Consider the following 27,494-nt stretch of genomic DNA (forward strand, 5'->3'; position numbering starts at 1 on the left):
GCACATCTAAAGAAATTAAAGGCAGATGTGGTTATGTTGCAGGAGACGCATCTGAAACTGATAGACCAGGTCAGACTACGTAAAGGATGGGTGGGGCAGGTGTTTCATTCGGGTTTAGATGCGAAGAACAGGGGGGTGGCTATCTTAGTGGGGAAACGGGTACTGTTCGAGGCAAAGACCATAGTGGCGGATAGTGGGGGTAGATATGTGATGGTGAGTGGCAGATTGCAAGGGGAGGCGGTGGTTCTGGTGAATGTATACGCCCCGAACTGGGGTGATGCAAATTTTATGAGGCGTATGTTGGGGCGTATCCCGGACCTGGAGGCGGGAAAATTGGTAATGGGGGGAGACTTCAATACGGTGCTTGATCCAGGGCTAGACCGGTCGAGGTCCAGGACCGGGAGGAGGCCGGCAGCGGCCAGGGTGCTCAAGGACTTCATGGAGCAGATGGGAGGGGTAGACCCCTGGAGATTTAGTAGGCCTAGGAGTAAGGAGTTTTCATTTTTCTCCCATGTTCATAAAGTATACTCACGGATAGACTTTCTTGTCTTGGGAAGGGCACTGATTCCGAAGGTGACAGGGACGGAATATACGGCCATAGCTATTTCGGACCACGCTCCACATTGGGTAGACCTGGAGGTAGGAGAGGAAAAAGAACAGCACCCACTCTGGAGAATGGATATGGGCTTATTGGCGGATGAGGGGGTATGTTTAAGGGTGAGGGGGTGCATCGAGAGGTACTTGGAGCTTAATGACAATGGAGAGGTTCAGGTGGGAGTGGTCTGGGAGGCGTTGAAGGCGGTGGTTCGAGGGGAACTGATATCCATAAGGGCACATAAAGGGAAGCAAGAGGGTAAAGAAAGGGAGTGATTGCTGAAAGAACTTTTGAGGGTGGACAGGCAATATGCGGAGGCACCGAAGGAGGGACTGTACAGGGAAAGACAAAGGCTACATGTGGAATTTGACCTGCTGACCAGGGGTAAGGCAGAGGCACAGTGGAGGAGGGCACAGGGGGTACAGTATGAGTATGGAGAGAAGGCGAGTCGGCTACTGGCCCACCAATTGAGGAAGAGGGGAGCAGCGAGGGAGATAGGTGGGGTGAGAGATGAGGAGGGAGAGATGGAACGGGGAGCGGAGAGAGTTCAAGGCATTTTATGAGAGGTTATATAAGGCTCAGCCCCCGGAAGGGAAGGAGGGAATGAGGTGTTTCTTGGATCAGCTGGAATTCCCTAAGGTGGAGGAGCAGGAGAGGGCGGGACTGGGAGCACAGATTGAGATGGAGGAGGTGGTAAAAGGGATTGGGAGCATGCAGGCGGGGAAGGCCCCGGGACCGGATGGATTCCCGGTGGAATTTTATAGGAAGTATATGGACCTACTGGCCCCGCTTTTGACGAGAACCTTTAATGAGGCCAGGGAAAGGGGCAGCTGCCCCCGACTATGTCGGAGGCAACAATATCGCTCCTTTTGAAGAAGGAAAAAGACCCGCTGCAGTGTGGGTCCTACAGGCCCATTTCCCTTTTAAATGTAGATGCTAAGCTCCTGGCCAAGGTGATGGCGATGAGGATAGCGGACTGTGTCCCGGGGGTGGTCCACGAGGATCAAACTGGGTTCGTTAAGGGGAGACAGCTGAACACTAACATACGGAGGTTGCTAGGGGTAATGATGATGCCAACACCAGAGGGGGAGGCGGAGATAGTGGTGGCGATGGACGCTGAGAAAGCATTCGACAGTGTGGAGTGGGATTATCTGTGGGAGGTGCTGAGGAGATTTGGTTTTGGAGAAGGGTTTATTGGATGGGTACAGCTGCTGTATAGGGCCCCGGTGGCGAGCGTGGTCACGAACAGACAGAGGTCTGACTACTTCCGTCTTCATAGAGGGACGAGGCAGGGGTGTCCCCTGTCTCCGTTACTGTTTGCATTGGCGATTGAGCCCCTGGCCATAGCACTGAGGGGCTCCAGGAAGTGGAGGAGAGTACTCCGGGGAGGAGAAGAACACCGGGTATCTTAGTATGCAGATGATTTATTGCTGTATGTTGCGGACCCAGTGGAGGGGATGCCTGAGATAATGCAGACACTCGGGGAGTTTGGGGAATTTTCGGGGTACAAATTGAATATGGGGAAGAGTGAGTTGTTTGTGGTGCATCCGGGGAAGCAGAGCAGGGGAATAGATGACTTACCGCTGAGGAAGGTAACAAGAGATTTCCGGTACTTAGGGATTCAGATAGCCAGGAGTTGGGGAACCTTACATAGGCTTAATTTAACAAGATTGGTGGAACAGATGGAGGAAGATTTTAAGAGATGGGACATGGTGCCCCTGTCACTGGTGGGTAGGGCGCAGGCGGTCAAAATGGTAGTCCTCCCGAGATTCCTTTTTGTGTTTCAGTGCCTTCCGGTGATGGTCACGAAGGCTTTTTTCAAGAAAATTGAGAAAAGTGTCATGAGTTTTGTGTGGGCCGGGAAGACCCCGAGAGTGAGGAGGGGGTTCTTGCAGCGTAGCAGTGATAGGGGGGGGGGCTGGCACTACCGGGCCTAAGTGAATACTACTGGGCCGCCAATATCTCAATGGTGTGTAAGTGGATGGGAGAAGGGGAGGGAGCGGCGTGGAAGAGATTGGAGATGGCGTCCTGCAAAGGAACCAGCCTACAAGCAATGGTGACGGCGCCGTTGCCGTTCTCCCCGAAGAAATACACCACAAGTCCAGTGGTGGTGGCAACACTAAAAATTTGGGGGAAGTGGAGACGACATAGGGGAAGGACGGGAGCCTCGGTGCGGTCCCCGATAAGAAATAACCATAGGTTTGTCCCGGGGAGAATGGATGGGGGATTTGGAGCATGGCAGAGAGCTGGGGTTGTGCAACTGAGAGATCTGTTCATAGACGGGACGTTTGCGAGTCTGGGAGCGCTGACGGAAAAATATGGGTTGCCCCAAGGGAATGAATTTCGATACATGCAACTGAGGGCTTTTGCGAGGCAACAGGTGAGGGAATTCCCGCAGCTCCCGACGCAGGAGATTCAAGACAGAGTGATCTCAGGGACATGGGTGGGGGCTGGTAGGGTGTCGGATATATACAGGGAAATGAGGGACGAGGGGGAGATCATGGTGGATGAGCTGAAGGGGAAATGGGAAGAAGAGCTGGGGGAAGAGATTGAGGAGGGGCTGTGGGATGCCCTACGTAGGGTAAACTTGTCGTCCTCGTGCGCCAGGCTAAGCCTGATACAATTCAAGGTTTTACACGGCGCATATGACCGGAGCAAGGCTCAGTAAATTTTTCGGAGTAGAGGATAGGTGTGGGAGATGCTCGAGAAGCCCAGCAAACCACACCCACATGTTTTGGTCATGTCCGGCACTGCAGGGGTTCTGGGTGAGGGTGGCAAAGGTGCTTTCGAAGGTGGTGGGGGTCCAGGTCGAGCCAGGCTGGGGCTTGGCTATATTCGGGGTTGCAGAAGAGCCGGGAGTGCAGGAGGCGAAAGAGGCTGATGTCTTGGCCTTTGCGTCCCTAGTAGCCCGGCGAAGGATATTGCTTATGTGGAAGGAAGCCAAACCCCCGGGCGTGGAGACCTGGATAAATGACATGGCACGGTTTATAAAATTAGAACGGACAAAGTTCGTACTAAGGGGTTCGGCTCAAGGGTTCACCAGGCGGTGGCAACCGTTCATTGACTACCTCGCAGAACGATAAAGGAAATGGGAAGGTAACAGCAGCAACCCAGGGGGGAGGGGATGTGTGTGTATAGATATTTGTACGAGGTTATGTATATTGGATTGTTTGATTTTATTTTTGTAGAGTTATTATTTTTGATATGGCAGTTGCCATTTAGTTTATATATTATTTATTTATTTGTTAAAACGGCCACTGTTATTTATACTGATATAGTGTTGTAAAAAGGAAAACCTTTGTATTGTTTTGTTTGGCCAAAAAATCTTTGAATAAAATATATTAAAAAAAAAACACAGCACACCGCTTAGTAAGGATTAAAACAACGGTCATTTATTATATACAACAAGCAATATTAATACCCTAATACTGCTTTCTATATAATAAACCTATCACTACTGGCCAATACTTAACTTAGGAAGAGTTCACCCGGTCAGGGAAACAAATGGCTTGTCCAATCAAATCTGACCCGCGGGATTCAAAAGGCTGCTACAGGTTGGTGGCTAGGTGTCTCTACCGGATAGCGATCGCTGGATTCAAACTTACTATACACGGTGGCTGGTCTTGCGAAGGTCTTGAGCAGGCGAAGATGAGAGAGAGCGAGATCTGAACTTGGACCTTCACTTTTATAGGGCCCAGGGGCTTCCCGCCTCCCGGGGCGGCCCTTGACCCGAGTCCCAAGTGATTGGATTCTGTCCCCAATCTCTGGGGTCGATGTGTCCAATGGTGAGGCGATTCCTCGATCGGGGGGTGGTCGCTCACCTGTCTTTGTTTAGGCCACTGCAGGCGCCGACAGGTCTGGCCCGGTATTCAGTTGCTAATATGTTGCAATTGTTCCCGGGGATAGCCGATTTAACTGTGGATGTCTGAATAGATTGGCTGCAAACAGTCCTGAATGCAACTGCGAATACCTGGGTTGATGGGCTGTTGATAGCCCTGAGTATCGATCTGGGCTACCTTCCCAGAGCCGAATATGCAAAACTGTCTGCAGCTGCCTGCTTGTGCCTTCTTGGCTGCTTTTCCCAGCAGTCTTTCGGGTTAGCCGTTTTAAACTGGGTTTTGGCCAGATTAATCGGAACGCAGCCATTTTACATGGCTACAGTACAGATACATAAAAGAGGACATTTCAAAAAGTTGTGTTAAACTTGTATAGAACGTTGGTTTGGCCACACATGAGTACTGCAAACCGTTCCGGTTTTAAATAATTATATAAAGGATATAGAGGGTGCAATCAAGAAAGATTGAACCGACGGGCTTTTTTCTCTAGTAAAAATAAGGCTGAGGAATAGTTTGATAGACCCCTTTAAGGTTATTACCTTGATGACATTTATGTAGTGAAGGTGTTTCCACTTGTGTGGGAGACGGAAACTCAGGGCCACAAATATAAGATAATCATTAATTAATCTGCTTGAGAATTCAGCAGAAACCTCTATCTAGGTATTGATTAGAATGTAGAATTTGCTACCGGAATTAGCTACCTCATTGAGGTGCAATGACATTGGTGCATTTATGGGAAATTAGATAAGCACGAGGGAGAAGTGATAAAAGGATTAGATGAAGAGAGGTAGGAAGAGGCTCATCTGGAGAATAAACAGACATAAAGAAAGTGGAATTTTTAAAAGTTACACATTCTATGTAATTCTAATGGCAGTGCATTATAGGAAAGAAGATGTCCTTGAAGGATTGTTGGATTAATGTGCCTTTGTCACTTTCCACATAAAGCTATTGGATATTTAACATGGCTTCCACCGCAATTGCACTGTTTTACTCTGTGACTTAATTGCGAGGGACAGAGTTGGCAGCAGCCAGGAGCAGAGATGTCATCAAATAGTTATTAAAGACATTGGTTAAAAAAGCCTCACCTTCTCTTCCATGCTTTCCCTCCATCCATTCCATGCAGTTTACATTTTCAGTTCTTTGCTCCTTATTAATCACACAGTTTGGCATCGGTGACAGCCTTGCTCGTGACCATTTTCCACTTGGGCATCAGACTGACTGTAGATGAAAGCACTGCTTTGGTGAGGTTAATATAAGACATTGAGTGGGGTTACAGTGAGATGACTGAAGTTGTGGGGGTTACATCAGGAAATTTGGTAAGTGACTCTAGCACTCCTCAGACTTAAGTCATGCCTGCAGACTTGCTGCAAGGAAGCCCAAACATCTTACACTCGTGAAAAATAGGCTAATTTAGCGATTGAATCAGCCAAGTCACAACACAGATTCCTAATTTCTGAAGCATTTTCTTTAGATGCATGCTGTTTTCATATAAAAATGGTGTTTTCCTCCATGATATATATGGGTTTTTGCTAGCACTGCCTCCTCCGAATTAATTGGTTTTCTGCGCATGCCCAGAAAGACTGGTACCGGTGGTCATCTTTTGTTGGCAGGAGACTGTGATTTAACATCAATGTGAAGATATAGGAGTTCTCATGGTGTTCATGACCAACATGAAATGAAATGAAATAAATCGCTTATTGTCACAAGTAGGCTTCAAATGAAGTTACTGTGAAAAGCCCCTAGTCGCCACATTCCGGTGCCTGTTCGGGGAGGTTGGTACGGGAATTTGTCCTCCAATCAGGACAGCAAATAAAATAAACAGATCATTTATTTTCTGTATGTGCAAAATTGACTCCTGTCTTTGTATGTTTACCAAAAAGGTGATTCATCTTGTGAATCCATTTGAGACATTTTAACCCTCTGACAAGTTATATATGTAAATTTCTCTTTTTGCTTTTCCTCTTTATCTGTCATTCTCTTGTTCTACAATTCTACGATGGGAAAAGTTGCGCACTCTTCTGGTCATCCATATAGCAGTAATGTGCACTCTTTTAATGCAATGCACTGTTCTAAAATGTTGCCCCACTTATGTCTCAACATGTACAAATAACAAGTGCACACCGCAGACTTTTGTCCATGGCTTCCATAGCCTCCAAGGTTTTATGGAGATTTTCATGTCAATTTCAATACTTTCTGGAGATTACGCCTTTTTGATATCCTCTTGAGATATTGCAGTAAAAAAAAAGGAAACATTTTAATCTACAGAATTTAGTGTGGTATCGTGAATTTTTAATTTTATTATGGTATGCAAGGGATTTAAAAATCAACTTCACCTGTACAAATTATACCCTACCTTAACTGGACGCATTTGTTCTGTGCCGAGTAAATACGTAGGAAAAACTAAGTCATTCAATTCAAATACTGATATTTTGTGGAATTAGTTCTAATGTGAATTTGATAGCTTTCTTTTAATGTAACAAGCATATATTTAAATCAAATTGCTTGTATGTAGTCATTCACGTCTTGTTCAAATTGGGGAGTTGGTCTCCATGACAAAGGTAAACATGGCAGGTAGCTTGCATAGTTGAGGGGACAAAGAATGGATGCAAGAAACATAACTTCTATCACAGTTTAATGAAGTAGTCGTGAACATATTATTTTGCCTTACTTGAACTTGTGAGATTTAGTGCATTCTGTAAAAACATATGACTGCAGCTATTTGTTCTATTGTTTAACAAATTTATTAAAACAGTTAAACCTCAAGTCAATATCCCGTGAAATGTCCACAGGAAATAATCTGAAAAAGATTCTCTAGGCAAGTTTTATGTTTATGAAAACATTCTGGAATGTAGCAGGCTGGGATTTGACTGCCAGAGTATCCTGAGGCGCAGAAATCAAACAATAAGTGGAGTAAAGAAACTCCAAAGACTCAAATTCTCTCAAAACCCGTCGAGCAGGTGGGATCAGCCGCTCCAAAAAAGTGTTAATACTAATTACTAGGTTATTCACATGGGTAATCCTCCTATTTGAACCTAATGATCAGTTCCATTATTTTCCAAATTGTTGATTTAGGCAAATTGCCTAATGAAGCTTTAGTTATTTGGGTTTGCTTTGTTGCCTTTTTTGAAAATGGGTACCCTGGTGACTTTCTACCAATCCTTCGGGGCTTCATTTGTGTTTATTGTTTCCTCTTTATTACAATCAGCTCCTTGTAGACTTTGTCCTTAATCTCCCACAGTGCTCTCCGGTATATACGACCTCTGAGAATTTATTAGCTTTCAGTTCTTTGCAAATTATATCCAACTCATTATCAAAATAATTGCAGCACTTCCTACCACGAGGGGATTTTAACGTTATCCTGTAGGGGTAAATAACAGTATAATTTATGGCATATAGTACACATACCCTTTTAAGTGGTCAGTTTTTTAATGTTGTAGGCCACAGTTATTTTCCCTCCTGCTTCCAAATCAAATGTATTAAATTTGGAGTTTCTACTTGAAAAGTTAACACAAAGGCTTCATACAACCTTGGAGATAATGGAAGCCTGAGGCTAAACTTGCCATTTGATCAAGTTTAATTTAAAAGAGGATGCAGTATGCACTTGTTATTTATGCATGTTGAGCCATAATAAGTGGATCAACATTTTTGGGCAGGGCATTGCTTAAAACCGGGTTTCCCAAACTTTTTGACTGTGGAACCTCCAGTGACCTACCAAGAGCATCGGGGAATCCTAAGAATTCTCATATGTCATTGTTACTTTTTATTGCCACAAAATAGGTGCAAACAACAAATTCAAATGTAACCAACTTTTTTCTAGCTATATCTATGCACATATTGATCGGGTCATTTTAAAATTTATTTTACGAGATGTAGGTGTGGTGGCAAGGCCAGCATTTATTGCCCATCCCTGGTTGCCCTTCAGAAAGTGGTGATGAGATGCCTTCCTGACCGATGAGGTCCCTGAAGTGTAGGTACAACAGTGAAAGAACCGCAATATATTTCACAAATTAGGGCGGTGAATGACTTGGAGGGGATCCTTCAGGTGGTTGGGTTCCTGGTATCTGCTGCTCTTGTCCTAGATGTTAGTGGTCGTGGGTTTGGAAGTTGCCGCCTAAGGGACCTTGGTGAGTTCCTCTGTTCATCTTGTAGCCACTGTTTGTCGGTGGTGGAGGGATTGAGTGTTTGTGGACAGGGTAGCAATCAAGTGTGCTGGTTTGTCCTGGGTGGTGTCGAGCTTCTTGAGTGGCCGCACTCATCCAGGCAAGTGTGGAGTATTTCATTACGCTCCTGACTTTTTAATAGAATCCCCTGACATTTTTTTTAATAGAATGGCCTTCTTCTGCACTCGGCCCAAAGAATCTGCACCGATCCTTCGAAAGAGCACCATAACCTAAGCCCACTCCCCCACTCTATCCCTGTAACTGCACATAACATTTTAAATGGCTAGTCCAGTTAAGCTTCTGGTCATGATGACCCCCAGCATGTTGAAAGTGGGGAATTCACTGATGGGAATGCCATTGAATATCAAGGGCATGATGGTTAGATTATCTCTTGTTGGAGATGGACATTGCCATAAACAAAACAAGTGTAAACATCAAGCATCAAAACGAACTCCTGTAACAACAAAAAGAGAAACATATTAACATTGGACTCACTAACGTATTATGTTCAAACAGGCTCATAAGTCCAGCCTAGTAGGTGGGCGACGAATTCGGGTTGACCGCCTCAAGGGTGGGTCAGGATCCATCAACTGAGAAATGGGCCTGGCCACAGGCGACAGAGGAATGGGCTTGGTACAGGAAGCTCCACGAAGTCGACATCAGGAACAACAGGAGGGCGTGGCACCGGTGTATGATCACGTAGCCAGCGCGGAAGCAGGCGAAGACCCCGGCGATTGAGCCATCAGGCATGCGAACCAGGAACGAGCGGGGAGCCACGCGTCGGAGAACTTCGGCAGTTGCCAACCAGCCACCCTCTGGTAGGTGGATGCGGACGTTGTCTCCAGGCGCCAGGGCAGGAAGATCAGTTGCCCGAGTGTCATGTGCCACCTTCTGCTGAGCATGCTGCTGTCGCATCCGTTGCAGTACTGGAGCATAGTTGGGTGAAGGGACCAGAATGGATGGAACAGTGGTCCTGAGGGCGCGTCTTGCAGCAGCTGGGCTGGTGAGAGGCCAGTGGCTAGTGGGGCCGAGCGATAGGCCAGCAGGGCTAAGCAGAAATCCGAACTGGCATCAGCAGCCTTGCAGAGGAGCAGCTTGACGATGTGAACACCCTTTTCCGCCTTGCCATTTGACTGGGGATGCAAAGGGCTGGACGTCACGTGTGTGAAGCCATACGAAGCAGCAAAAGAAGACCATTCTGGGCTTGCAAAACGGGGCCCATTGTCCGACATGACAGTAAGCGGAATGTCACGGTGAGCGACGGTGTCTTTGCATGCCCTGATGACAGCGGATGATGTCAAATCGTGTAGGCGTAAGACTTCTGGAAAAGTAATTATGATGATGTAGTCCATGCCAAGTGCATGAAAAAGGTCCACACCCACCTTCGCCTAGGGGGACTTCACCAACTCATGGGGCTGAAGTGTCTCAGGGGGTTGCGCCGGCTGAAACCTTTGGCAGGTGGGGCAGTTGAGCACCATGTTGGCAATGTCATCGCTGATGCCCGGCCAGTATACAGCTTCTCGGGCCCTCCGTTTGCACTTCTCAACCCCCAGATGACCTTTGTGTAGTTGGTCGAGGACCAGCTTGTGCATGCTGTGTGGAATCACAATCTGGTCTAGCTTTAGGAGGACACCGTCAATGACGGCCAAGTCGTCCCGGACATTGTAGAATTGTGGGCACTGTCCTTTGAGCCACCCTCCCGTCATATGGCGCATCACACATTGCAGAAGGGGGTCAGCCGCAGTCTCCCTGCGAATACGGGCCAGACTTGAATCATCAGCCGGCAGATTTGCCGATGTGAAGGCCACCTGCGCTTCGACCTGACAGAAGAACCCCTCCGAATCAGGCGGTGTGCTCACTGCTCTGGATAGGGCATCCGCAATGATGAGGTCCTTTCCCGGGGTGTAGACCAGTTGGAAGTCGTACCTCCGGAGCTTGAGCAGGATGCGCTGGAGGCGAGGGGTCATCTCGTTCAGGTCCTTATGTATAATGCTGACCAGGGGGCGATGGTCGGTTTCCACGGTGAATTGGGGGAGACCATACACGTAGTCGTGGAACTTGTCTATGCCGGTTAACAAACCCAGGCACTCCTTCTCGATCTGCGCATAGCGCTGTTCTGTGGGGGTCATGGCCCGCGAGGCATAGGCGACCGGGGCCCATGATGCAGTGTCATCTCGTTGCAGGAGTACCGCTCCAATGCCGGACTGGCTGGCATCAGTCGAGATCTTCGTATCACGAGAGGTGTCGAAGAACGCCAATACCGGGGCTGTGGTGAGCTTAATTTTGAGCTCCTCCCATTCCTTCTGGTGTGCGGGCAGCCACTGGAACTCCGTGGACTTCTTTACTAGGTGGCGAAGAGCCGTTGTGTGGGAGGCAAGGTTGGGAATTAACTTCCCCAGGAAGTTGACCATGCCTAGAAAGCGTAGCACTGCTTTCTTGTCTGCCGGCTGCGGCATGGCTGTAATGGCGCTCCCTTTGTCTGCATCCGGACGCACTCCTGCCCGGGATATGTGGTCCCCCAGAAACTAAGCTCAGTTTGTCTGAAAGAACACTTGGCTCGGTTGAGGCGCAGGCCGTGTTCCCGTATCCGGGTAAAGACACGCTGGAGTCGACTGATGTGCTCCTGTGGTGCGGTGGACCAGATGATGACGTCGTCGACATAGATGTGCCCCCCTTCGATGCCCTCCATCATCTGTTCCATGATTCTGTGGAATACCGCGGACGCCGAGATGATGCCAAACGGCATTCTGTTATAGCAGAACCTGCCGAAAGGGGTGTTGAAGGTGCACAGCTTCCTGCTGGACTGATCCAGTTGGATCTGCTAAAAACCCTTTGAGGCATCAAGCTTTGTGAAAATTTTAGCCCTGGCCATTTCACTCGTGATCTCTTCCCGTTTGGGAATGGGGTAGTGCTCCCTCATGATGTTGTTGTTCAGGTCTTTCGGGTCGATGCAGATCCGGAGTTCGCCAGAGGGCTTCTTAACGCACACCATGGAGCTGACCCATGGCGTGGGCTCCGTGACCCGGGATAGCACCCCTTGGTCCTGGAGATCCTGCAGCTGCTGCTTGAGGCGGTCTTTGAGTGGAGCTGGGACTCTGCGAGGTGCGTGAATGACCGAGGTGGCATCCGGTTTGAGCCGTATTCTGTAGGTATAGGGTTGTGTGCCCATGCCCTCGAATGCCTCCTGGTTGTGGGCGAGGAGCGAGTGGAGCTGTGCCCTAAATTCTGCATCCGGGAAGTCTGATGTGCCTTCTGGAGACCGAGCGTGTACCCGTTGAACGAAGTGGAGAACCTTGCATGCCTGTGCGCCTAGCAGGGAGTCCTTCGATGACCCAACTATCTCGCAGGACAGTGTGGCCGTGTATGTATTGTGTGTCACCTGGAGCTGGCAGGATCCCATGGCCGGGATAACGTTTCCATTGTCGTCGACCATCTTACAACAGGATGGCCGAATTGGTGGTCTGACCTTCAAGGCGTAGAAGGCTGACCATGCTATTAGGTTGGCGGAGGCACCAGTGTCCAAACGGAATGTGATTGGTGATCGGTTGACCGTTAGGGTGGCACACCATTCATCACCCGGATTGACACTGTTCACTGGCATTGGCTGGTGGGCCCTGCTTGGGGACATCCGGTTCCTGTCAGTGCCCACAACGCGGAAGGCTTCCCGGTCATCTGTATCACCGGTCTGTATGTCGTCCAGGTATGACTCGGAGTACGGAGGCTGAATGGTCCGCACGTCCCTGCGAGGCTGTCTGAATTGGGGAGCGTTGGCAGGTTGAGCTGCTCGACAGCAGGCAGCGTAGTAGCCCATCTTGCCACAGCGGAGGCATTGTCGGTTCTTTGCCGGACATTGCCGCTTTAAATGTGCGGATCCGCAGTTGTCGTGGCGTCATGGCATTCATTGCACCATCGCACATGCGCAGTTCGGTCCTGCGTAGAGCGCGCCTGCGCATCACGTCCCTCTGCGTCGACGCCTCTTTTGGCGCGTACAAGCGCGGGAGGCCGCGGAAAGCACGCAAAATGGCCGCCTTCGTCCGGGCCGCGGGCCGGGAGGAACTCGATCGCCTGGACCCGCTCGGCCTTGTAGGACCCCTCCCTTGCCGATTCAGCCGCGTAGGACCCCTGCCGTGCCGATTCGGCCGCCTGGAATTGGGAGTAGCAGCTGGTCGCGTTTTCATGGAGGCTTCGATGGCGGTGGCTAGGGTGAGGCTTTTAATTTTGAGGAGCTGCTGGCGTAGGGTGTCCGAGGTGACCCCAAAAACAATCTGGTCCCTAATCATGGAATCGGAGGTGGCCTCGTAGCCGCAGGACTGCGCGAGGATACGGAGGTGTGTTAGGAATGATTGAAAGGGCTCATCCTTACCCTGCAGGCGCTGCTGGAAGAGGTACCTCTCGAAGCTCTCATTTACCTCGACGCTGAAGTGCTGCTCGAGTTTGAGAACGACCGTCTTGTACTTCGTCTTGTCCTCACCTTCCACGAACACCAGTGAGTTGTAGATGTGGATGGCGTGTTGCCCTGCCGTGGAGAGGAGGAGGACGATTTTCCTGGTGTCCAAAGCATTCTCCCTTTCTGTGGCTTCTAGGAAGAACTGGAAGCGCTGTTTAAACAGTTTCCAGTTGATGCTGAGGTTTCCAGCGATTTGGAGCAGCTGCGGCGGGCTGATGGTGTCCATGGCGCAGGATGGCGGATTCCTGAGGATGCGTAGGTAGGTCTCACAGGTACTGTGTTCCATACCTGGTACTATGTCGTGTTGGGTGCTCTACTACATAGACGAACCAACACGGTTGCGGATGGTACAACTCAGTTTTATTACTCACAATATTACAATCTGTAAACTGGTTACTGTGGTTCGTTCACTACCCTCTAACCTGTGGACCTAGCCCTAACACTATCTTGGAGAAGCACTCAGCACATGGTGAATGTCTGAGTGGCTTGCTGTGAGCTCTGTGCCCTGAGCTGTCTCCTGCTGGAATGAGGGGGAAGTGTCGTGTTCCCCGTTTTATAGTGTGTATGTTCTTGCCTGTGATTGGCTGTGATGTTGTGTGTGTATTGATTGGTCCGTTGATCTGTCCATCAGTGTGTATGTATGTTTGCACCATGATGTTTATCTGAATATCATGACAAGGGGATTGACATTGTATTCATTACCGTTTACTGTTTGTTGGTGGGGTGTAAATTCTGAAGAAAATGTGAAAATGGAGAATAAAAATATTTATTTAAAAAAAACTTAACTTCCAGGTGACTGGCAAGGACAGAGCAGATATGGGCTTACCTGGGATCTGGTAGTCTGGCAGTGCTGGAGTTCCTGTAGCTGGTCGTCTATGTCCTCTGTTGTGGTCCCTCTGTGAATGGCATGGATGGTCCTCTTCTTGGCTGGTGATGGGTTCACCGTTGTTGGCTGCCGAAGTTGTCGTCTGGAAGGCTGCAGTCGAGAGAGAACTTCTAAGGTGATGCAGCACCTTTTTAACCTGTTGGATTTTCATGGCCTTTTGTGGGTGGCCTCTGGGTCATTGTCAATCAATTGATCAGGGCTCTATCACTTTGATCGATGAAGTCCAATCAGGGGCAGGCACATCGAATTTGGGGTGGGCATTCAGTGGCCATGCCTGGAAGTGTTGGGAGCAGGGGGTTGGGTGGAGCTGTGTCTGGTAAACAATGTGATTGACAGGATAGTTCTATTGTTCCTGGGATGCCTGAAGATGGTCTTTTTCCTGGGCTGTTAAAAATGTCTGAGCTGCAGCTTTTGTGTATCTGCAAGCTGCAGCCCGTCTGTCCCTGACTTTGACCATTGTTCCCAGCGTTCTTTGCGGGAGGCCATTTTTGATGGCCACGCTATTTAAATTGTGCGTGTTCGAAATGGCGTTTACCGGTCATGTGGTGGCTACCAGTTTCGCAGAGCCTCTGGTGGTCTGCGGACCCCAATTTGGGAACCCCTGACTTGGCTGCTATGAGTGCACATTACTGCTATATGGATGTCCAGAAAAGCCCTCCCTTTCACATCAGTGGTTTGAAAATTGTATTTTTAATATCTCCGGAATAATACCAAGGGGGAAGATTTCAAGGTGAATAAATATTGAACCTGTCTGGCATTGATTGGACTTTAAGTTTTAATTTTCTAGGTAGCTTGGAGGCAGCCAAGTGTTTTAAGTTGCATTTGTGATTTGTTTTTGTTTAAGGCTTTAAGTTCTTTAAGGGACTACCCCTTTCAATTTATTTAATTTAGTTTATTTTGTTTAATCAAAAAAGTTTGAGGCAGCCAAGTAGGGGTTGTGTTGTCTTGTTTCTGCTAGTGTTAATTAGAAGTGTTAATTAGAAGTAATAATCTTTATTGGTGTCACATGTAGGCTTACATTAACACTGCAATGAAGTTACTGTGAAAATCAGTAGTCGTAGTCAGGGAGCTGACTTCAAATCAACTTGAGGAAACTATAAGCCAATGATTTCTCGCTTTAAACTGGAATGTATTCTCTTTATAACTCAAAATCTGACTGAGCTGTTGGTCTATATGATTATGATGGGAGCAGTAACATAAATAACTAATGCATTAACCAGATGAACATGTTGATGCCAGGAACACAGGCGATTGGAATTGCATCTCCTATTTTTCTGTCATGGATTCATACATCAGTGTCTCACTTTTACAGGCCTAGTCTAGCAAATATGTTCTTCAGGAGCAGCCGACATGGCCACATTCCACTGCTGCTGAGCCACTCTTGTTGATTAACATTGAAGTCCCTACCCAGAGTACATTCTGTGCCCAAGCTACCCCCATTGTTTTCTCCCAGTGGTGTTCAACATGGAAGAGTGCTGAAAGGCAGTAGGTAGCAATCAAAAGGAGGTTTCTTTGCCCGTATTCAACCTGACGCTACAGGACTTCATGGGGTCCAGATTCGTATTGAGGACTCAGACCACTCGCTCCTGACTCTGCCACTGTCATGCCACCTCAATGGGATAGGACATTCACAGGAATGGTGATGGAAGAATCTAGGATATTGGACAAAAAGACCCAAATCTGTGAATAATGACTAAGCCACGCTATTGCTTGACTAATCTGTGGGACTCCCCCAATGTTGGCATAGTTTCCCAGTTCGTGAAGGAGGGTTTGTGGGTTGACTGGGCTGGGTGTGCCTTCATCTGATGTCCAGGTCGATGCCTAGTGGTCAAGATTGTTTTTATTATTAATGTTTTGCTGTGGTTTTATGCAACTGCTTTCTAGGCCACATCAGAGGGCAGTAAAGAGTCAACTACATTGTTATGGATCTGGAGTCACATGTAGGCCAGAATGAGTAAGGACAGCAGATTTCCTTCCCTAAAAGATATTAGTAAACCAAACGAGTTTTTGCCATAATCTGGTAGGTTCAAGTTCGAGGCCTCCATTAATAATAATAATAATAATAATAATAATAATAATAGTAGTAATCTTTATTATTGTCATAAGTAGGCTTACATTAACACTGCAATGAAGTTACTGTGAAAACCCCTAGACGCCACATTCCGGTCCTGTTCAGGTACACAGAGGGAGAATTCAGAATGTTCAAATTACCTAACAGCACGTCTTTCGTGATTTGTGGGAGGAAACCGGAGCACCTGGAGGAAATCCACGCAGACACTGGGAGAACGTGCAGACTCCGCACCACAGTGACCCAAGCCGGGAATCGAACCTTGGACCCTGGTGCTGTGAAGCAACAGTGCTAACCACTGTGCTACCGTGCCACCGGCACAAAACTAGTTTTGTATTCCAGATTTATTTAATCAATTGAATTTAAATATCCCAGCTGTTAGCGTGGAATTTCATGTTTCCAGAGCATTCCTTCAATTAAATAACTGTGTTACTGTTCTCTTCATTTACAAACCACATTTATAAAACGATAGCAATCACAATTTAATAGCTAGGAAACAACCTTTTATCTGAAAAAAATTGTTTTTTGCTGATCTTTGTAACTTGATGTCTCTGTGGGGAGAAAAAGTAGTGAATTTATAAGCAATTGCCAATCTAAAGGCAAATATACACACTGGAACACTTCCTCACTGAGAACTCTGGTACTAAATGGACAAGTCAAATTAAGTACAGCCCGACCTCTGGATTCAGCTTTCCTCAATGTAGTCTCTTTTCTGGCTGTTAGAAATAAAGCTACACTCATTTTTCTAGCAATTATTTATGCGTCACATAGTTTAGTGCTTCTTGCAATACAGCGTAAATGAGGCTGTGGAAAATTTGTGAGTTGCTCTTGGGACATATGAGTAAGCTCAAAGGTACAGCAAACAATTAGGAATGTAAATTGCACAATGGTCTTTTTTGCAAGGGAATAGGGAAGTCATGCCACTGTTGTATAGGGTTTTGGTGAGTCCACACCTGTATGCAGTTTTGGTTTCCATAGTATTTAAGGAAGGACATTCTTGCATTGGAAGCAGTATAAAGAGGGGTTGCTACATTGGTTTCTGAGATCAAGAGGGTTGTCTTATGATGAAAGGCTGAGTAAACTTGGTCTATACTCTGGAGTTTAGAAAAACGAGAAGTGATCTCATTGAAAAGTACACTGTTCCAAAGGGCCTTGACAGGGTAGATACTGAGAGATTGTTTCCCCTGGCTGGGGAATCTAGAACACTGGGGCACGCACAGTCTCTGGATAAGGGATACGTCTCTGGACGACATGGTGGTGCAGTGGTTAGCACTGCTGCCTCACAGCTCCAGGGACCTGGGTTCAATTCCTGCCTCGGGTGACTGTGGAGTTTGCTCTCTCTCCCTGTGTCTGCTCTGGTTTCCTCACACAGTCCAAATGTGTGCAGGTTAGGTGGATTGGCCATGCTAAATTGCCCTAAGTGTCCAAAATGTTAGGTGGGGTTATGGGGATAGGGAGGAGGTGTGGGCTTAAGTAGGGTGCTCTTTCCAAGGGCTGGTGCAGGCTCAATGGACCGAATGACCTCCTTCTGCACCGTAAATTCTAGGATTCCATGACTGGACCGATCATTTAGGACCCAGATGAGGGGAAAATTTCTTTACTCAAAGGATTGTGAAGCTTTGCAATTTTCTACCCTCGAGTGTTGTGGATTCTCAATTGTTGAATATATTTAAGGCTGTGATTTACAGATTTTGATGTCTCGGAATCAAGGGATAATGGAACCAGGTAGAAAAGTGAAGTTGAAACTGAAGATCAGCCATGATTGGCAGAGCAGTATCCAGGTGCTGCATCATGGTTTATTCCTGCTTCTATTTCCTATGTTCTTAGCAGAGATCCACAAAACCGTTTGTGGTCAGATTAGTATCATTTGCAACAGAATTTCCTTCAGTACACAATTTCTTAATTATTCTTTTGTCAAAGATTTTAACAGAATCAAAATAACTTGCGCTACAAAAACTGTCCATGTTTAAAAACAGGTTGAGGAATATAAATAAATTTTGTCAAGTGACTTTTTATAGTCCCAGTCATAGAATATGAAAGTCTAATTGGAAACAAAAACAAAAAATACTGGACAATCTCAGCAGGCCTGACAGCATCTGCAGAGAGAACGGAGCTAACATTTCGAGTCTGGATGACTCTGTCAACCTGGGAACTGTTTCTTCCTGAGTTGAAAAGACAGACTGAGATCTGATGGGCTCAATATTATTCGAGGAATAAACACTTTCTTTGAAACCTAACAGCAGCTATCATCAAAGCAAACAGTTTCCTAACTCCTAATCTTGTTCTGTGACAAAGTCCTTGTTTAAGATTCAGGTTTCATAGAAACATTTTGACTGCATGTTTCTGAATCTAATTCCGTGGTAGCATGCTCATTGGAGGTAGAAATTATGGAGGATAGAATGGTGTTATCATTATCTACAGAGTAAATGTTGATGTATTCTTTTAATTCACCTGAAAGGTTTTCTAAAATGTTTTCATTCAAGTCGAGTGAATCTTCATTTTTAGTACATAGAAGAGCTTTTGAATAATTTTGTATCAAGTACTTGCCCCTGCCAATTTGCTACACTTAACCAAATCCACTACCTCATCTATCCCCCACATTCCATTCCTCTCGTGCCATTTCCATCCCATTCCTCCAATCCTCATCCAGTCCCTCTCTATCCAGGATAACTGTTGTTGGACTCCTCTTACCTTTCATTGATTTTATTATCTGCCAATCCTTCCCACTCTGCCTCTGAGCAACCAACAACCATTGGCAACCGCACACGCTGCACACACTTCATGTCCTTCATATGCACCATGCACTAAATAAACGCACCAACAGACTCGGCCCTTAAACTAACCAATCTAAACAGCCGGGAAGGCAACGGTATACTCTTTTCGTAAAATAAGGACAAATGTCCCTTGAGTGAGTTAATCTAGATGAACATGTATTGATTCAAGGCAATTTGAAAAATGTCACTACAAGTTCCAATGCATTTCATTGCGAGTCTGATTACAAGTCTAAATCAGGAGCTGCTGAAGGGGCTAAGTGGCGTGCTTGCTTATTTGTTCATACTTTCAGATAAGAACCAGATTTGAGGCAGACAAAACAGAATGAGATCAAACTGAAGATTTTCTGTTTCAGGCTGAATTACGGGCAGCTGTATTCTTGGCACTTGAAGAACAGGAAAGAGTAGAGGTAAGTGTTGTGCAAGGCACTGCAGTCAAAAGCTGATAATTTTTTGTGAGGGCCACGAAGAATCCGGCACGAGTTTTAAGGATACAAAGAAATAACATTTATTTACAATAACATATATATATATAAAACAGGAGCAACTTCACTTGCTGCTCACTCCTTCCTGCTGGTTCCAAACTGGCCCGCTTTATTTATAAGGGAGTCTGCTAATGATTTCTCCGCCCCCCCTCACTGGGGAAACTCATACTCCCACAGGATTGTGCGATTGTCATTCGTCCCCAGCCAATGGTAAGCAGGCAGGTTATAACATAATTGTTTTATGCTTTATGTGATTTTCACAAAAATAGTCCATCTGCCCAGTTGGTCCATGCTGGTGTTAATGTTCGACATGAACTCCTTCCCAACTATTTTGTGTTTAAACCAATTAAACTAAATGAACTCCTTCCCCACACGCCTCTTAATTTCACCCGATTAACATATACCTCTAATCCTTAATTTTTCACGTGTTTAGCTTCCTCTTAAAAGTAACTTGCAATTTGCCTCAACTGCTTCTAATGGTAGGAATGTCCATACTTCTACCTGACTCCGGGAAAAGAAGTTCCTTCTGAATTTCCTATTGAATTAGTGACTATTTTATATATATGTCCCGGTGGTTTAGTTTCCCCACAAATGGAAATATCTTGTGTGCATTGGCTCTATTGACTTTTGTTGTCCTCAGAAGATCTCTAGGAGGTCTCCCCTCAACTTCTCTCTGTTGCAGATAATAAGGACAGGAAACGATCAGAAGGAACGTCCAACAGCAGCAGGAATTACCCTCTGGGATTAGACACATGGAAATGCATTTATATAGTGCCTGCTGAGTTCCTGAGGTGCAGTGATTTGCTATGGCGGGCAACTCTGCAGCCATTCTGTGTCTCAGCCAAATCAAATAAGATAACCAGTTAATCTGGGCCAAATGCAGTATTTGCAAGTGTTATGATTTATAATTTGCAAGTGTTATAGTCCTGAAAGCATTAGAGGTAACTTAATAGTGCCTCCTTATTCCAAGATAAAAGGATTGGCTAAATGTGTAAAGAAATTTGTTTGGTGAAGGATGAGAAAGAGTTTAAATTCCACTATTTAAAAACTAGTCATTTCCATGCATTTATGTGTTCTCCAGCTTCTTTCATCACCTCTTTGCACAACTCGCATGCAAACATTGTCCAGTATATTTATTCTTCTCCTTTTCCTCGCATTTCTGTTGTTAAATAAACTTCTGCAATAAACTCTGGCTCTTTTGTATTTAAGGAGATCAGTTTAGATAACAAAAGTTCACAATTACAAGTGTCAGGAATAAAAGTTGAGAAAGAAAGGAAAAATTAACAAGAGAGATTGGAAAGGAGGTGTTAATAGCCAAAAATTATCTTTGACAGAATAGACGACAAAAGTGAACAGAACAAAAAAGGAAGATGATAAATCGCACATCTGGCAAGAGGAACAAGTAAAAAATTAAACTGTAAATGCAATTAAAAAAGGAAAGTTTAGGGTAGAACTTGGGCTTCAAGCAGCTAATTCTAATTTATTTTACAGAACAAAACACCACTGGTTAATGAGAGCTTGAAAAAGTTTTTGAACACGAAGGATGGTAAGTATTTTAATTGCATTCATTAAGTAAGACAAATAAAGACACCACTATCCTAATATAGACTGAGAAAGTAATAGAGTAAAAGGAAGAGCTGGGGGAGGGCACCTTTTCTGGAATGTGTTTACAAACCCAACAAGAAAGGAGGCATTGCTGCATCTGGTGCTTGGGGAATGAGATGGGGCAAGTAGATAAAATGTGGTACAGTGATTATAGTATAATAATTTTATATTTAAGGAGATTCAACTGCCCTAGGTTTAAATAACAAAAGTTCACAATTACAAATGTCAGGAATAAAAGTTGAGAAAGAAAGGAAAAATTTACTCGAGAGATTGGAAAGGAGGTGTATATAGCCAAAAATAATCTTTGACAGAATAGAGGACAAAGTGAACAGGAAGAAAAAAGGACGGCATGGTAGCACAGTGGTTAGTACTGTTGCTTCACAGCACTAGGGACCTGGGTTCAATTCCTGGCTTGGGTCTCTACCTGTGCGGAGTCTGCATGTTTTCCCCGTGTCTGCGTGGGTTTCCAGCAGGTGCTCCGGTTTCCTCCCACAGTCCAAAGATGTGCAGGTTAGGTGGATTGGTCATGCTAAATTGCCCTTAGTGTCCAAAAAGGATAGGTGGAGTTACTGGGTTATGGGGATAGGGTGGAGGTGTGGGCTTAGGTAGGGTACTCTTTCAGGAACTGGTGTAGACTCGATAGGCCAAATGGCCTCCTTCTGCACTGTAAATTCTATGATTCTATAATTCTACAAAGGTTTGGGTTATCTATGGAAAAGAACAGGAGGAAGCAAGAATAAAAATAATTGGGGGAGGGTCAGGTTCAGTGGGATGAGAGCAAATGTGATCCCAAGCAAATTGGAATCTTTTAAAAAATAAATTTAGAGTACCCAATTCTTTTTTTTCCAATTAAGGGGCAATTCACCTACCTTGCACATTTTTTTTTGGGTTGTGGGGATGAGACCCTTGCAGACACGAGGAGAATGTGCAAACTCCACATGGACAGTGACCCGGGGCCAGGATCGAACCTGGGTCCTTGGCGCCGTGAGGCAACAGTGCTAACCACTGTGCCACCGTGCTGCCCCTAGCAAATTGGAATCTGGATTGGCAGGCAAAGCTGTAACAGAACAATGGGTCGCCTTGAAAGATGAGATGGTTTGGGTACAGTCAATACATTCCCATGAAAAGGAAAGGTAGCACAAACAAAACTAGAACTCACTGGATACAGAAAGTGATAGAAAGCAAAATGAAGCATAAAACAGGTGCATATGACAGATGTCAGGTAGATAATATAAGAAAGAACCAGACTGAATAAAGGATGTTCAGTGGGGAAGGTTTATGCAAAGAGACTGGGAGCCAACATAAAAGGGAATTCAAAAGGCATCTCTAGATGTTTAAATAGTAAAATGAGGTGTGGGGCTGATTGGGGCTCAAACAGATAATCCATGCATGGAGACAGAGGACGTGGCTGAGGTACAAAATTAGTTTTTTGTATCTATCTCCCCCTATCTGGAAGCCTCCCCAGACAAGAGACCCACCCCCTATCTACAAGTCATTCCAGACAAGAGAACACAGCCCTCCCCGTCTGGAAGCCACCCCAGATGAGAGCCCCCCCCCCCCCCCCCCCCCCCCTCCCCGTCTGGAAGCCAACCCGGATGAGAGACCCTCCCACCCTCCTGTCTGGAAGCCACCATAGACGAGGAACCCCCTCCCTCCCGGTCTGGAAGCCCCTCCAGGCGAGAGACCCCTGCCTGGAAGCTAGAGAGCAGTCCAGACAGAAGTGAAAAAACACACTGCTTTAAAACTACTTGTGCTGGCTGAGGCACAGCAAGCAGCACCTGTCAATTCCTGGAAAGAATAAACGAGTCAGCTGGGTTTAAACCCCCTCAGATCTTTGATCTGTAAGCCATGCCTTCATTTCCCTTTCATATTGATTTTACTAGGCTGTGATTGACAGCTTTCACAAACACCCAGCTGTCAGCATTGTACCATTCATCTCCCTTCAGGTTGAGTGACTTTGAAGTGGTCAGCTGTGAAATTAGCTGCAATGTTTATAAACATCAAGCTTTGATTTTAAAAATAAATAAATTTAGCGTACCCAATTATTATTTTTTTTTCCAATTAAGGGGCAATTTAGCTTGGCCAATCCACCTAACCTGCACATCTTTGGGTTGTGGGGGTGAAACCCACGCAGACATGGGGAGAATGTGCAAACTCCACACGGACAGTGACCCAGGGCCGGGATTCGAACCCAGGTCCTCAGCGCCGCGATCCCAGTGCTATCCACAGTGCCGCATGCCGCCCTAACATCAAGCTTTGTTTGACAGCTCCTGGACCACATCAGACAAATGCTTTCTGTTAGTTTCACTACTGACTACTTCAAAGTCACTCAATCATGAAGGGAAGTGAATAGAAAGCACTTAACTCTCTTTTGAGCCATTTGCATTCTCCCGCTGGTACTGGGTGCGAACCTCGATCCCGACACTAGCGGGGGACCGGAGCATTGGGAATGGGTGCTGATCCCGTTTATTCCCTGACGCTGGATTCTCCGCTGCATCGGGAACTTAACTACCGTTGGTGGGCAGCGGTGAATCCAGCCCAATGTAACTGATTAACTACTTCATAGGGAACCATCTTAATCCAAACAAAAATTCATTAGCCCAAGCTTTTACGATACTTTAGTGGCACCTTTGACTCCCCAAAACAATCTTGCTAACCAGGATCTTTAAAAACATTACTGCAGCAGTCATAATCACACTAACCAAGGCTTGCTGCACAAAATACATATAATACAATATATCTGGAATTCCTACATTCATCACAACCGTTTTGTTCCCCGAGACACAATCTACCTGCAGCTCCTTTTGCTTGTCTTCATCCACTCACTGCCCCTCTCCACAGTCCTCCCTCAGAGCAAAAATTACAAGTTGGAGGACTTTTACGCGACATTAACTATTACTCGAGTGAAAATGTCATTGTTGAAACACTGGAAGCATTAGAAATTGTTAAAATGGAGGTATTGAAGTCTGGCTGATAAGTCACGAGGACCTGATGAGATGCATCTATGGATATTGAAGGGTGTAAATAGTGGAGGTGGCACTGGCCATAATCTTCCAGTTATCCTTAGAAACAGTGGTGGGGGACAGCATGGTGGCGCAATGGTTAGGACTGCAGTCTCACGACGCCGAAGTCCCAGGTTCAATCCCGGCTCTGGGTCACTGTCCATATGGAGTTTGCACATTCTCCCCGTGTTTGCGTGGGTTTCACCCCCACAACCCAAAGATGTGCAGGGTAGGTGGATTGGCCACTCTAAATTTCCCCTTAATTGGAAAAAATGAATTGGGTACCCTAAATTTATATTTAAGAAAAAGAAACATTGGTGGTGTCGGAGTACAGGGAAATTATAAATGGTAAATCCTTGAAGATTTTCAGAAAGGATAAATTAACAGCCACTTGGACAAATTTGGATCAATTTGGAACAGCCAGCATTGATTTGTTAATGGCAAATTGTGACTAACTAGATTTTTTTGATGAGGTAACAGAAGATTGAGTAATCTAATGCAGTATGAACTTCAAAAGGTGTTTGATAAAGTGTTACCTAACCGCTCTGTCTGCCAGGATAAAGCCCCTGGAATGAGCTGACTCTCGATTCGAGGATAATGTATACTCCGGGTCATGAGTTTCTGAATAGATTGATTCTTGACCCACAGATCTTTGGGCACATGGGCAGGATGTAATCGGTTGCAGAGTGCAGGATTTGTTCTTTTTCTTTCCACCTCTGATCTGCTTCATTATTAAGATGTGACTGAAAGTGTGATACAGCTTGATGGACAAATTATTGTCATTTTGAGAAATTGCTAGCAAGTTCCTCCCAGTCATTATTGTCAATGATGTGGAGATGCCGGCGTTGGACTGGGGTGAGCACAGTATTATTACTATTATTACAGTATATTACTATTATTGTCAATGCTGGCCGACTTCTAGGTGGGCTACAGGGTGCCTTTCACGCATTCTCCTGGAACATTGACCATTTGAGAATTCAGTGTCCAAGGCCTTGTGGGGAAATGCTTTTTGACCATTCGGGCAAAGTGTCCAGTTCACCAAAGTTGATTTTTGCCTGACTGCTTGTGGAATAGGTGGGCACCAGTGTTTGTTCGACAGTACTTTCATTGAATCCGCAGGATGCAGCAGAGACATTGCTGATCAAATTTCTTGAGCACTCTATATGTTGTTGATATACAATTCAGGACTCGCTGCAGTACAGGGGTTTGTACAGCTGTGTACTTAGACTTTTGTTGATTGCAGAGGTCTTGGTTACAAGAACACAAGAATTAGAAGCAGGAGTAGGACTCCAGGCCCTTCAAGCCTGCCTCACCATTTACTAAGATCATGGCTGATCTATGCCAGCCTCAACTTTTTTTTTTTCTGTACCATTTCCCCATAGCCTCTATTCCTTGATTTATCAAATATTTATCTCCCTCCACTTTGAATACATCTAATGGTCCAGCTTCCACCACTCTCTGGGGCAGAGAATTCAAGATTCTCCACTCTCTGCGAAAAGATATTTCTACGCACCTCAGTTTTAAATCCTAGAACTCGTACAGTGCTGAAGCAGGCCCTTCAGCCCATTGAGTCTGCACCGACCCTCCGAAAGAGCATCAGACCCAGGCCCACTCCCCACCCTACCTCATAACCACCTCACCTTTGGACACTAAGGGGCAATTTATCATGGCCAATCCACCTAACCTGCACATCTTTGGACTGTTGGAGGAAACTGGAGCACCCGGAGGAAACCCACCCAGACATGGGGCGAATGTGCAAATTTCGCACAGACAGTGACCCATGACGGCAATAGAACCCGGGTCCCTGGTGCTGTGAGGCAGCAGTGCTAACCACTGTGCCACCATGACTGGCCTTTATCTTGTAGCTATGTCTCCTTGTTCAAGACTCTCCCACTGGTGAAAATATCTCACCATCTACCCTGTCAAGCCCCCTCAGGATCTTATATGTTTGAATAAGTTCACCCCTTACTCTTGTAAACCCCAAAGAATCCAGACACAGACTATTTAGTCTCTCTTGATAGGATAACCCTCTCATCCCAGGAATTAGCCTGGTGAATCTCCTTTGGACTGCCTCCAATATTACTATATCCTTTTTTAGGTATGGGGACCAAAACAATGCGCAGTATTGCAGGTGAGGCCACACCAATATCCTGTACAATTGCAACAAAACCTCCCTATTTTTAAATTCCAACCCCGTTGCAATAAAGGGCAAAATGTCATTTGCCTTCTTAACTACTTGTTGCACCCGCCAGCTAGCTTTGTGATTCATACACTAAAACACTTGGATCCCTCAGCACTTCACTCACCTGCAGTCTCTCTCCATTTAGATAATCTGCCTTTTGATTCCTCCTACCAAAGTGCATGACCTCACACTTCCACACATTAAACTCCATTTGCCAGGTTTTTGCCCAGTCATCCAGTCTATCTGTTTCCTGTTGCGGAATCACAATATCCTCATCGCAACATGCCCTACCACCGATTTTCGTATTATTGGCAAATTTGTAAACCTTACACTCTGTTCCTTCCTCCAGGTCATTAATGTAAATAGTGAACAATTGCGGGCCAAGTACATTTTCCTGCAGTACTCCACTAGTTACATCTTTTCACTCTGAAGAGGACCCATTTTTCCAACTCTCTTTTCTGTGACAACTAGTTTTCAATCGATGCTAACACACTTCCTCCAATTCCATAGGCTTTTATTTTATGCACCAGCCTCATGTGGCACCTTGTAAAATGCCTTTTGGAAATCTAAATGCATCTACAGATTTCCCTCTATCTACTCTCTCTGTTACATCCTCAAAGAATTCAAGTAACTTTGTCGAACACAATTTACCTTTCATAAAAAAAACTATGTTGACTAGGTTTGATTTTATTCAGCTTTGCTAAATGATTAGCTATTTCCTCTTTGATTATTGACTCTAATGTCTTGCCAATAATAGATGTTAAACTAACTAGGATATAGTTCCTTGCCTTCTGCCTTTCTCCCTTTTTGAACAAGAGAGTCACATTGGCTGTTTTCCAGTCTTCCGGTACCCCCTGGGAATTTAGTGAGTTAAGAAAAATTTCAATGGGTCCACTATTTCTGCAGCCACTTCCATTAAACCCCTAGCGTGCTGTTCTTTGGATCCTGGTGATTTATCTGCCTTTAACTCCTCGGGTTTCTCTAATATTCTATCCCTTGTCATTAGGATTTTTGTAAGTTCTACAATATTATTTGAAATCAGCCCATCTGACATCTTGGGGATATTTGTAATGTCTCCCACGGTGAAGACTGATGCAAAATGTTTATTTAGCATATCAGCCATTTCTGCTGCACCACACCTGTAGAGTGGGCCATGTGCTCCCCATACCACAATCTATTAATAGTTGTGGGTCAGGTGAACTCCATGATACACTTTGGGGTTCTCTAAACCCTGGCCCATAACAATTACACAAAACCAAATCTAAAATAGCTCGTTCCCGTGTAGGTTTCATAACATACTGTTGTAAAAGGCAATCCCTGATGTACTCCACAAATTCTTCTACGCTACCCTTACCAGTTTGGTTTGTCCAATCAATGTGCAGAATGAAATCTCCCATTATAATTGCAATTCCCTTCAAACCTGCCCTTTATAGTTCGCCATTTATGCTCTGATCTCT

At 45.6% G+C, this 27,494-nt stretch overlaps 1 protein-coding gene across 6 annotated transcripts in view; it reads left to right on the plus strand.

The window, feature by feature from the left end:
* The window catches only part of cep43 (centrosomal protein 43), a 144,013-nt gene that overhangs the window by 9,928 nt on the left and 106,591 nt on the right, over nt 1-27,494 (plus strand). For all 6 annotated transcript variants that reach the window (XM_072503405.1, XM_072503422.1, XM_072503396.1 and 3 more), the window contains exons 2-3: nt 19,120-19,173; nt 20,740-20,794. In XM_072503405.1, the coding sequence (XP_072359506.1) occupies nt 19,120-19,173; nt 20,740-20,794 (109 nt within the window). The remainder of the gene's footprint in view (nt 1-19,119; nt 19,174-20,739; nt 20,795-27,494) is intronic.

The sequence above is a fragment of the Scyliorhinus torazame genome, chromosome 1 (assembly GCF_047496885.1).
Source record: "Scyliorhinus torazame isolate Kashiwa2021f chromosome 1, sScyTor2.1, whole genome shotgun sequence".
Taxonomy (NCBI): Eukaryota; Metazoa; Chordata; class Chondrichthyes; order Carcharhiniformes; family Scyliorhinidae; genus Scyliorhinus; species Scyliorhinus torazame.